This window comes from Ursus americanus, chromosome 2 (assembly GCF_024610735.1).
Source record: "Ursus americanus isolate L20-20 chromosome 2, mUrsAme1.1.p, whole genome shotgun sequence".
NCBI classification, from domain to species: domain Eukaryota; kingdom Metazoa; phylum Chordata; class Mammalia; order Carnivora; family Ursidae; genus Ursus; species Ursus americanus.
The window spans coordinates 44,887,731-44,899,957 of NC_142128.1; the positions used below are offsets into that span (position 1 = coordinate 44,887,731).

At 62.4% G+C, this 12,227-nt stretch overlaps 1 protein-coding gene across 1 annotated transcript; it reads right to left on the bottom strand.

The window, feature by feature from the left end:
• Window positions 1-1,126: 1,126 nt before the first annotated feature.
• VSIG8 (V-set and immunoglobulin domain containing 8) lies at window positions 1,127-4,846 on the bottom strand. Its single transcript, XM_087865883.1, has 6 exons — window positions 4,592-4,846; window positions 3,964-4,165; window positions 3,654-3,875; window positions 2,921-3,046; window positions 2,456-2,654; window positions 1,127-1,580 (listed from the first exon to the last, which is right to left on the bottom strand). Exons 1-6 carry the CDS (start codon window positions 4,844-4,846, stop codon window positions 1,307-1,309), a joined length of 1,278 nt encoding a protein of 425 aa, XP_087722009.1. The 3' UTR covers window positions 1,127-1,306.
• Between the last annotated feature and the right edge of the window lie 7,381 nt (window positions 4,847-12,227).

Genomic DNA, 12,227 nt, shown 5'->3' on the forward strand with positions numbered 1-12,227 from the left:
CCGTGTTCTTCAGAAGCCGCTCAGCCCCTAGAGCAGACACACTGCCAGTCCTTGCCTGTTGGAGCCATCCTGGGCGGAGTCCAACCACTTGGCCCCCTTGAGGCAGCTGACTTGGAAATGTGACACTTAAGGCTCCCTGAGAGTAAAACTTGGACCAAGGGATAAAAGCTCTAGGGAAAAAAAACTGGGTTCGATAGAAGAAATCTCTCTCTGACAGTCAGGGGCGGAATGGACTGCTTTGGCAGATAGTAAGATGCCACTGGAGGTACCCAAGAGGTTGGCGCATCCTTTGTCAGGAATGCTGTAGAAGGAATTCAAATATCAGGGAAACAGCCTGATGTCCTAGAGTCAAACATGCCTGGATCAACACCTGCACGATTACCTTTGTGGCCTTGGTCAGGATATCTACCCCTCAAGCCTCGGTTTCTTCATCTGCACAATGGGACAGTGCACGACATCATAGGACTAAAGCTAGGATTAAAGAAGACAAAAATATTGGAAAGCACCTGGCACTTAATGGGTTCCCAATAAACGTCCATCCCCTTTCCATTAAAGGGGGGCCGGGTGGGGGGAGGCTACATTAGGTTTACTTGAAGGTCTTCTACCCCAGAGTGTGGCTCTGAAGCCCTTCCTGGAGGTTGAGAAGGGAGGCAGACACCCGGGAGAGAGGAGGAAGTAGGAGCAGGCAGATGTGGGAGGAGGAAGAAGAGTGCCGAGCATGGCTGGGAAACTTCGGGGAGGTCATCCCTGCCAGTCCCCCTTCCCCCTCCTCTGCCCTCCGGAATGGGAGGGGAAAGCGGGATGTACGCCATGCACACGGTGAAGGGGTAGGCCTGGCAGCCCCTTCCAGCCCGACCGCGCCCGCCCGAGGTGGGCGAGAGGAACCGGCGGGTTGGCAGCGGCCGGTGGGGAGCAGCCGCCCGCATCCCTGGCCCCGCGCCGCCCCTCCGCGGAACCACAGCCGGCACAGTCGGGAGTCTTACAGGTGCTTTATTGTGCTAACACTGCGGCCTGGGAGCTCAGATCTCTCGCGCCACCAGCCAGTCCCGACCCGCACCCACTCCCTGGCCCCGGGGCCCTCCGTCTGGGCTGGGGACGCCGGGCCTCTGGCCTCGTCCGCGCTCGGCGCTCCCCCCTCCCTCCCGCTCCCGGCCCCCGCTCCCCTCCCGCCGGGGCAGGGGCGCCGCCTCCTGCGCGGGCCCCTGGGAGGCGCCGTGGGCTCCGGTGGCCGGGAGGCCCGGGGCGGGCGCGGCGGGCGCGGGGCCGAACGCGTCCCCAGCGGCGGGCGGGCGGCCCCGCGGCGCGCTCACACCAGGAGGCCGTCGGTGCGCTGCCGCGGCCCCTCGGCGCAGTCGGCGGGCTCGGCGCTCTTGACCTTGACGTAGACCGGGGAGGGGCCCGCTTCGCAGGCGGCGGCGGCGGCGCAGGGCGCCAGGGCCACGTCCTCTGGGCCGCCGCAGGGCGGGGGCGCGTACTTGCGGCGCAGGGAGCGGCTGACGGTCTGCGTCGGGTACCCCAGCAGGTGGGTGACGCTGTGGCCGCGCCCGCTGGCCTTGCACCCAGGCGCCTCGGCGTCCTCTCTGTGGAAACAACAGGCGGGCGGGTGAGCGGGCTCCTCCGGGCGCGGCGTGGGCACGGCCTGGCGGGAGCCGGGGGCGCCGGCAGCGTCTCGGCCCCGCGCCTCCCTCCGCCTGCGCCTCGCCTCTCCTTCGGCTTCCACCTGCACTCCTCTGCCTCCTCCTGGCCGGCGACCCGCCGCGGCCCCCGGGGCCACCGTCCCCACGCCGCAGACAGGGCCTGTCCGCACGTGTCCGACGGCCCCCGGCGGGCGCCCTCCGTCCCCGTCTGACGTGCGCACTGCCGCCCGCCTTCTCGGGGAGGGAGGCGCGCGGACCCAGGAGGAGCTGCCTTCCCTGTCCTTCTCTCCGTAGCTAACGCCTACCTGGCCCTCTCGCTTTCTGGGCTTCTCACCTCTGCCCCTCAACCTCCTGCTCCATCTCCTCCTCCATCCCCAGGGCACTGCAGCCATTAGCACGACTAGTCTTGGTCTAGCTTTATTTCTAGTTGGTTTCTAACATAAGTTATTAGCACTATTCTTACTATTGACTCTTCTTAAATAAGCACGTCAAGAATTGTCACCGGCGCGAAACAGGGGAAACACGCAAAAATACAGACCCTGCCCTCCGGGAGCTTACAGTCTAGACAAGGTGGACAGACAGGTGCACAGACAGGGGGGAAACGGAGGGCAGGCGGGTAGAGGTGAAGACCGGCGCGGGAGGGGGAGAGAGGAGCCACGACGAGTGGCAGGTCGACATGCTGCGGTCCCAGCACTCCTGGCGATGGCAGGCAGGGTGGGGGTGGGGGTCCCGGCCGGCCCGGTGGCAGGCAGGGGTGAGGAGGGGCAGGGCGCCGGTCCCCTGCCGCTCGGCAGCATGCAGCATGCATCAGGTTTTACCTGATCTCACTAGCCAAGTCGCCGCAGGCCCCTCCGCGGACCCCGCCGCCGTTGCCGTAGCCGAAGGCACCGCGGGCGCCCCCGGCCCCGGGGCCCCCGCAGCAGCAGCAGACGAGCCCCCAGATGCCCACCAGCAGACAGCCCAGCATGAGCAGGGAGCCCAGCACTGCGCCTATGATCATGCCCACGCGCCGGGAGTCTGCGGAGAGAAGGCAAGAGTCAGGCGCCGGCTCACCGGCAGGTGTCAGTGCAGGTCCTCTGCGGGAAGGAGAGCAGGGATCCCCGGGGGGCTCAGGGCCCTGGGACACCCAGCGAGGAAGTTATCCCTCAAGTGCGTGTTTCTCTCAGGGGCTTCCCGGCCGCCCCCAGGAAGAGCCTTACACACGGATGGCCATGGGCAGGCAGAGCCCGTTGGCTCCAAACACAGCCCCGCCCTCCGGGTCCCAGGGCCCCCACTGCACCCACCTGAGACCTTCACCTCCACCACACACACACTGTAGCCCACGTGGTTGGCCACCGTGCACTGATAGAGCCCATCATCCTCGCGGGAGACGTCCTTCAGGAGCAGGTCTCCGTTGTTCAGACCTGAAACTGAGGGAGCACCAGAGGCTGGAGCGCGGCCCAGGGCCTGCGGTCTGAGAGCCACCCCAGCCTAGGCCCCCGCCCGTGGTGCCGGAGGGAGGGAAGGAGTATGCACGCGGCGGGGGGGGGGGGGTCGCGCGCACACACAGACACACACATAAGCCCACCCCACTCTCCAGGGGAGTCGCTTCCCCCTCCCCACCCTCAAGCTGAAACAGGCAAGACAAGCCCCTCTCCCAGCCACAGGACAGAGACACCATTCATTCACTCTGTGACCTTAGGGAAATGTGTCCCCTCTCTGGGCCTTGGCGTCCTTTGTACAGTGAGGACGAGGTTAGACCTGACGAATTCTAAAGGCCCGTCCCGCCCTGGTATGGTCTGTGTGGTTGTCAGTGCTGTGCCGCTTCTCCCGTCTCCCCCCATTTCCTTGTCACATGGAAGGTAGGCGTCAGTATTCCTTTTCATGTGAGATGAAACCAAGGCAGATCGACGTGTGGCCGCTTGCCTGAGTCTTGCAGCCCGTCAGTGGTGCGGCCAGCACCCGAGCCTTGCTCTTCCCTGGCTGTCCCAGACCCCGCTGTCTACACCCCGGGGCCCGCTGCTCGCCCAGCCCCACCTTGGTTCAGTGAGCTGTGGAAGGACTCCTGATAGGAGAGCTCGGAGTGGAAGCTGTGCTGTGCGTGGTAGGAGCCGGCGCGGTAGGGGTGGGTGTGCCCGCTGATCTTGGCCCACTTGTAGGAGAGAGGCGGGGTGCCCCCGTTGGCAAAGCACTTCAGCACCACATCGTTGCCATGGCTCATGTGGCCCTCAGACCAGCACATGGGCACCGCGGGCCGCGCTGCAGAGAATGGGGCAGGTGTGAGCCAGGGCCCGGCCAAGAGGCTCTGGAGTCTGGGGAAGGGGCGCCTGGAGGCATCCAGCTGTACCTTGGACAGTGACGATGACCTTCCGGCTGGCCATGGTGGTCTTCTTGACCCTGCACTCATAAGTGGCTGTGTCTGATACCTGCAGGTTCATGAGGTTGATGGAGGCATCGTACTGGCTGGGGTCCGAGGCTGCAAAGCGGACCCTCTGCTGCAGATGGGGGAGGTTGCCATGGTTGATCCTTTTGTCCTGGTAACTGAGGAACTGTGCAGAAGAGGAGAACATGGAGATGGTGACCCAGGCAGAGCCAAGGAGCCCCACAGGGCTCGGCTGCCTCGGGCACCTCACTGAACTTCTCGGAGACTCTGTTGATGGTAATGATGGTCGTGATGACACCCGACCCATTAGCCTCGCAGTGAGTGTATGAGAGCAGATGAAATCAGGTGCTTTGGAAAGTGTACGGTCAGGCTGGGACTGCCCTGAGGCCTCCTGTGCCCTCTGGAGCAGGTGGGAGAAGGCAGACTAACTGATTTGTGATTGCAGAGCCCTCGTCCCTGCTGCCCCAGTTTCCAGAGAGGCCATGGGGGACGTTCAAGGTCTTCATTTGCTCATCTGCCCTCCTTCTCCCCTCAGGGTGTGGGCTGCCCTACAGGTGGGCACCGTGAAGCGTAGGGTAAGCCCAACACTCACCACATTCTCCCGGTGTGACGGGTCCGAATTGAGCTGCATCCACTCGATGTCCAGCCCATTGGGACCATAGTCCTCAGGGTCCAGGATGTAGGGGCAGCCCAGTCTCACATTATCACCTTCTGCCAGGTACAGGACCTCCTGGCCATCCCCGTTGATCCGCACAGCAGACAGCAGTGCTAGGGGAAGGGCAGGGCAGATGCGGTGGGGGAGAAGACCGGGGGTGGGGGGGTCAGCTTCAGCCCCTCTCTCCACCATGCTCAGTGGAGTTCCCTAGGAAGGAGTGGCTGCCCTCAGCGTGTGTGTGTGTGTGTGTGTGTGTGTGTGTGTGTGTGTGTGTGTGTTTGTGTGTTCGCGTGAGAGAGAGACTGCAGGGCTTGGTCTGTGCATGTCTGTGCATACTTGTGGGCACACATCTATATTCCGTAACTGTGCGGCGTTGCGTCTGAGTCCTGTTTGTACCTGTGCGGCTGTTACGTGTGCTTGCTTGTGCGTGCGTGTGCACGTACACGTGTGCAGCGTGTGCTTGTGAGTGTTCGTGGCTGCTTCGGTGTGCTGTGGGGATATTCATGCATATGACCAGGTAGGGTATCTTACAGACTTACGTGACTCTGTGCACGTATGTTTGAGCGTATGAAGCAACTGAGTTGTTAAATGCTCTAATGGACACTGGCTCGTTAAAAGGCACCCCTGTCTGGGCCAGTGAGACGCACCTGTCTGGAGACAGGAGGATGGACACTATGGGCTCCAGGGTCCCTTTCCAGCCCAAGGAGCAGAAGGCTGGCCGTGCTTGTGTGTGTCTCTGTGTATGACAGCGCGTGTCTGTGGCTGTATGCCTGGGTGTGACCACGTGTGCCCCGCTGTGTAATTGCTCTGAGTGATCGTTGGGCCTACAGGAGGCAGCCGTGACCGGGAGCCTGGCTGTGTTTGTGAGAGAGTGAGTGGTGGTGTGGGCCTGGGAATATGGCCACGTGCAACTGCAGCGCGGTCGGAGCCTTGCGTGATGATGTGGCATCGTGGACTTGTGTCCTACCCCTAGGCTTGTGTGGCTCAGGGGTGGCCGCCCTCTCATGCTCGCTCCACTTGGGGCCCCTCCCGCTCCTAATAGCCCGAGCTCCACTGAGTCAGCCCGGTGAGGAGCCAGGATCTGGAAGCTCAGGCCTGAGCTCCTTGCCCTCCCTACCCTGAAGCCCCAGGCAAGCCCTAGCCCCAACCGGTCGGACCCAGAGAGGAAGACAAAGGGGGCATGTGCCAAGGCCCCAACCTCGGCAAGCAGGGCAGGCAGGCTCCACCTCCCTGGTTCCCACAGCCCTTCCTGCCCAGGCACCTGGCCCAGCCTGGCTCATCTCCTGCATTCATGACAGCCAGCAAATCCCTTGGAGTCCCAGCCCTGGTCTCAGCCCCTCATTCTGCTCTGCCCATCTCTCGAGCTCTCGGGGCCCCGTTCTTGTCAGAGTGTGTCACACATGCAGTGACGCCTGCTCACGGCCACACATCGACACGCTTTTGCAAACCTTCAAAATGCAGACGTATGCCTACGCAGTCCCACCTTCCTACCCACACGGACACTCAGATCCAGACAGACACACATCTGCGCACAACGGTTCGTATTAATCCAGAAGACACGCCCACCGCACACTCACGGAGTCCCGCGTGTGCATTCGTGCAAGACTAGACACACCAGCACAAGCTTAGTATGGTTCTAGAGAGCCAACAAGGGCCCTTTCCACACCCCCAGCCCCTCAAGGATCACTGAACTCGCCCCTCCGAACCCTGGCAGGGCAGCAGCCCTCACCCCATAGGCTCCAGGGGGACCCAGAGCAGGCAGGCTGGCCACTGGAGCACTAACGGGATCGGTGATGCGTCCTCCAGCCCCAGGCCAGGAGAACACCGGCTGTCCTGAGATAAGGATCCCGATGCTGGCTGCCAGACCCCGGGGCAGCGGGAGGCACGCCAGGGACGAGCCAGAGCTCCACCCTGAGGAAGGGCTGCCGGGAGCCACCCACAACCTGCGTGTGGCCTGTCCCCATACCCAGGGAACTAGCAGGCAGGAGGGTAAGTATGCAGGGAAGGGGGACTGGGAAAGAGGAACAGGCTGACTGAGAGCACCTCCACCCTGCACGAGGCAGTGTCCTCCATGGTCCCCGGCCAGGGAGCCTCACCTAGCCTCTCAACCTCCACCCAGGGCTCCAGCCTTTCCACACCCTTCACACTCCCCTGAGGAAGTTGTTCCTGCTGTCTCACCTTGGTGCCTCTTGCTGTGGCACTAAGGAAGTATTCCAGGGAATGAGGGAGAAGGGAGAGGAGGGAGAGGGGGAAGAAAGCCAGGGTGGGAGAGAGAGCGGGTCAGGACGCCCGGGAGAGAGGGAGGGAGGACAGAGCAGTGGCGATGCACGGCCCCCCACGAGAGCACCAGGGCAGCACTCCCTCTGTGGGTGTCTACTCTCAGCTTGTTAATCCTTCGTGAACTCTCAAGCTGCTTCCACAGCTCCTAACCCTCCCTCTGGAGGTGAGGGAGGAGAGAAAAGGCAGCCCTGAAGAGAGGGTATTGGAGCATAGATGCACAGAGCGCGGGGTCTGCCCTCCCTCACCCACACCGCACACCACCCGCATGGACGTGTCCCAGGTCCCCGGAGCACAGCTGAGGCTTCCTGAGTGGGCTCTGCTGACCTGCTCTCACCAGCCGGAGGGCTCTGCACGCACCCTGCTGGTAATGCAGTCTCTCTCTCTCTCTCTCTCTCTCTCTCTCTCTCACGCACACACGCACACGCACATACGTGCATGAACAAAGGCTGAAAATGCTCCCCCCTTCTCAAGTTCCTCCCACAAAACCCCTCATACCGAATCCAGACCCCGTGAGGGTCTCAGAGCCATTCCCCGCGAGGCCCACACAGAATGGCCCTTGCTGGGACTTGCCCCAGCCTGGCGGGCAGCCACAGCACCCACTCCTGAGCCCTGCTCCCAGCGTGCGCCCCAGTGGGGTGAGGGGGCTCTGGCAGGCACCGTCCCCACCCTCCTCAGCCTCACCCTGGGAGTGTGGTGCTACCCGGGCACTCTCAGAGCTCAGGGGCCTGGAGCAGAGGCCCATGCCTCCCGCAGACCACGCTGAGGCTCTGCCTTCCCTGCCTAGCCCGTCCCTGCCCTGCCTCCAGCGTGGGGGCGGGGGGTGAGTCCCCCGCTGGGAATAGCACACACTGAGGAGGACAGGTCTGTCCCGGCTCCTCCTCCCGCCGCCTCCAGCTTCACTGCTCTCCTGCCACCCCTGCCCCAGCCCCAGCCCCCCAGCTCTCCGGGCAGGCCACGGCTCGTGCATGCATGTTCGAGCCCCACACGGCTCACAGACACAGCACAGCTCCTTCAGGGACTCCTGCCCCATAGACACGTGCCCCAAACCTTTGGGCACAGGGCTCTCCTGGGCCGCTTGGCAATATCCAAAGCCGGGAGGCAACAGGCATCTCCGACCACCGCTGAGGCTCCTCTGAGGCCCCCTGCCGCCCCTTTCCCTGCCCATCCGGAGTCGTGTGGGCGTCCCTGCTCGATGCTCAGCCCCATACCTGGGCTCAGGCACACGAGTAGAAGGTGGAATGCTCCTCGAGCTCCCATGTCTCTAGGCTTGGTGTCTCCTCCGCCTGGGCTGGGTATCCCGGGCCGGTGGTGGTGGTGGTGGGCGTGTGGGGACAGGTGGAGGGAGGGGGTGCTGAGGGCCCAGACACTGCCCGGGGTGGCAGGAAGGTGCAATGAGTGCCCGGCCACAGCCGGAGTTATTTCTATAGGAGGGAGGGGGCCTGGTCCCCGCCTTGGGGAGGAGCCCCAGGAACCCTAATTATCGGGGTGACAGAGTGGCCTACCCAGGCATTACCCGGCCCTCACCCAAGCTCTTCCCGATCCCGAGAGTGGCGCAGGGCGGCCAGCGGGACTTGTAATTAGGCACCTGTTAAACTTCCACTTCCTCCTGGCCCCATCCTCGGGGTAACAACAGTCGCCCCATTTCACAGCGTCCACAGGGCTCCCCTCACCACTCATTTGTTGCCTCCTTCCCTGGGGGAAATGGGGAAGCGGAAGGAGAGTCAGGCTTGTGGAGGAAGGGCGGCCAGGCCGTGAAGGGTTAATACTGAGCCCAGGGGTCTGACCCATTAGGAGTCCCCACCCCCTCCAGCATCCAGACCCACCTGACCATCTCGACCCTCAACCCTCGGGGAACCCCCAAGTTGATCTGTGGGAAGGTGCCACAGGGAAGGGGACACGCGCTGGAGGGAAGGCCCAGGCTGATGAAAGGGACCCGGGAATGTCCAGCCCACCTTCCCCCTGAGCCTCTGGCCCTTCGAAGGGAGTCAAGCCTCCTGAGCTGCAAGAGAGGGGTGTCTGGGGATAGGGGTCTTCCCTTGGCTGCCTCTCTGGAGCTGTGTCCCCCACCCATACCTGAGGCGAGGCCAGCCCTGAGTGCAGGGGATCCCTGGGAGCGGGGCTGGTGGGGGGGATCGAGCCCCCATGTCCCCGCAGAACCAACACCATTCCAGCAGGGCTTGGGAGGAGAGGAACCAGGGTTTGTGGAGGGGGTGAGGGGAGGGCGCAGGGCAGTGGGGCAGCGAGGGGACACTGGAAAGAACCGCGCCAGGAGGGCCAGGGAAGGGGGCGAGCCCATGGGCACCTGCCCACCCAACATGAGCCATGTCTCTGCAGTGTGTACATCTTTTAGGGGTCATTTGGTGTCTGTCCTTGCTTCTGTGCCCAGGAAGGCAGACCAGGACCCTTGTGACCTGGACGGCTCACTAGGGTGACAAGGCCAGCACAGTTCTGGGCAAGCTGGAGCTGCGTGGGGAGGTCCTGGCCACCGAAGGGAGAAGGCAGCACGCCAGCCCCGGCTAGTGCTCCGGGGGGATCCCAGGACCGCCCCACACACCATGGTGCAGGTCAGGTTCTGAGTGGCCAACTGCAGCAGCTCAGCTCCCTCAAAGGAATCCAGGGTCCTCCCCTTCCCTGGCAGAGGGGGGCACAGGGAGGGCAGTGGGGGTAAGTCTCAGGGAGAGCTCCGGGCTCAGGGCAGCCCAACAAGGAAGCACAAGGAATCCACGCATCTCTGCGCGCTCCAGACCTCTCCACCGGCACTCTCAGCAATGACAGGGCGCTCTGGGACCCACCGATGTGCCAATGAATATCCTTATTTCCTTGTTTATTTTGAGGTTTATGGGATTGTACGGCACGCTCGGGAGAACAGGGATCATTATTCCCCACTTTACAGACAGGGGATGCAGCCCGGGTGCGGCTGTGGGCCTGACAGAGAGAGGGACACCCAGGCATCCAGACTCTCAATCCAGAGTCAGGGCCCGGTGGCCCTGTGGATTTGTAGACCCACCCACGGGGGAAAAGTGTGCAAGGTCAGGGATGGGCAGGAGGAGAACGGTGAGAAGGGGACTGGATACACTCAAGTGAAGGGTTGGTGGATTGGGTCCTGGATGGTTCATGCCAGAGTTGGGGTGAAGCTTGGGTCAGGTAGTTGGGATTACCAAGGAGTTCGAGGTCAGACTTGAGGGCAGGATGGGAATGAAGGCTGGATTAAGCTAGGTTAACAGCGGGAGCTGAGGCCGGGGTTAGGATAAGACATGAACGGCGTTTGTTTACGTGCATTCACAGCCTGGCTTGGGAAGCTGAAAGCCAGGCTGAGACTGACTTAGGGCTGGGACTCCTGCTAGGTTAAGTTTGGGATTCGAGTTAGGGCAGACTGTGGTTACATTTAGGACATGAGTCGCAGTTATATGGGCAGGGTGATTTGTGGGGATCAAAAATGAGGTTTTATTTATGAGACAGAAAGACTTCAGTCTCCATCTGCTAAATGCCAGATTGGCTAGAATATTCATCCCTTTGCTCTGGGAGAACACCAGTGTCCTATCAACATACATCAGTGTGTGAACAGAGGTCCCAAGGCTGGGGAAGGAGTTCTGAGTATGAGGCAACCTAACCCCCTAACAAGTGTGACCTCAGGAGTCTTGCTCCACAACCGAAGCCTGCCACCAGCCCAGCTCCCTGAGGGACAGGTGGGGGGTGCAGGAGCTGTCTGCACTGAGTGGGGCTCGGACGCCACATTGAACCAGGAGCCAGGGTCCACCAGAGGCCGTTTTACTGGCTCAGAGGAGCGTCCTAGTTTTGGAGTCTAGGGGATGCGTGTTGGGAGAAACTGAGGGCTTAGATGCTCCTAGAAGAACGGCCACTTTTGAGGGCTCCACACTGGGGCCCCTCAAAGCCTCAAAAGGCAAAGCACATTGTTGTTGTCCTTTGACCCACTGAGGGCTAATTGCCACCTCTTATGGTTTGGGGCCCATAAATGAAGCTGCCAGCCTTCCTGTCTTGTGCCCTGAGCCCTGCAGGGTTTTGGGGAGGTGGCGGAGGGCGGGCCCTGGGGTATCAGCTTGGTTTCCGCAGCATAAGCCTGGCCCCCAGCCGGCCCCTGTGTCGTTCTGGGCTTATCCTCAGCAGAGGCAGAGAGGCCACTCCTGGGAGCCCCCCACCCCAACTCCTCCTTCTGCCTTTCCCCCACCCAGTCTCCACCCACAAACATCCCATCTCCCCACCCACTTTCTTTGCAGGTCTCAGAAAGGTCTGGACAGATCCAGGGGACTGTGGCGGTCTGTCCATGCCCCGGGGGGGAGAGGAGGTAATTGGGAGAGCAGGTGCTCAGTGAAGAGGGAGAGGAACACATGTGACATCCAGATGGCTCATCAGAGGCTCTGAGAGGCGGGGGAGGCAGAAGCCCAGGCAGTCGCCTGTGATCCAGCACACGCATTTCCAGAAGGGCCTCTTGCTTTTCCCTAAGAAATCCATAGCTCACCAGGGGACACTGGGCCTTCCTCCGTGCAGGCCCCCAGTGTGGGTTATCTTGGCTTCTATCCTAAGACAGAAGCAGAATCTCGAGACAGAGGCATGGAAAGGAGTGAACGGAGACACCAAGAAGAAGGGAAGACGCAGGCCCAGGACCCAGAGGAGCCCAGAGGCTGCTTCTGAGCCGAGGTGCGGCCCAGCCCCACGATGCCTTGGGGAAGAACAGGCAGAGGCCTTGGCCCGCCTCACCTTCCTCCAAAGTCCTGCACAACAGTTCCACACAGCCCTGCAGGCCCTGCCCTCCAGCCCTGCTCCCTGGGACCCCAGGCTCAAGCTTAAGCTCCCGTCTCCCCTCCTGGGCCCTGGGTCTGCAACCTGCGCCCCGCTAAACTCCACACACATGCACTCACACACTCACACACAGAGTTAGCAGGCTCCTTAGCCCGTCTCTCAGGGCCCTGTGTAGACCCAGGCAGCAGACCCCAGGAGTGGCCCCTGGAGGAGAGGGTCTGGGAGCAGACGTCTGAACGGCCATGGGAGGGCCACCAGCACACCAAGTCAGGTGCCCGAGGCGCACGGTCGCAGAGAAGCGGGAGGCCCCCCAGGCTGATGCTTTCCAGCAGTTCTCAGCAAGGGCTGGTGGTGGGAGGGCAGTGAGGTGAGGCCACGGGGGGACGAGAAGAGTACGGGTACGGGGAGCACAGCGGGCGTGGCGGGACACTGCCGGGTTTGGGCGAGGAAGGGTTGGTCGGGGACTGACAGAAGGCCGAGGTCCCTGTGTGGGCTGTTTCAGAAACTGGGTTGGGGCTGAGGGCCTGAGGGGCTG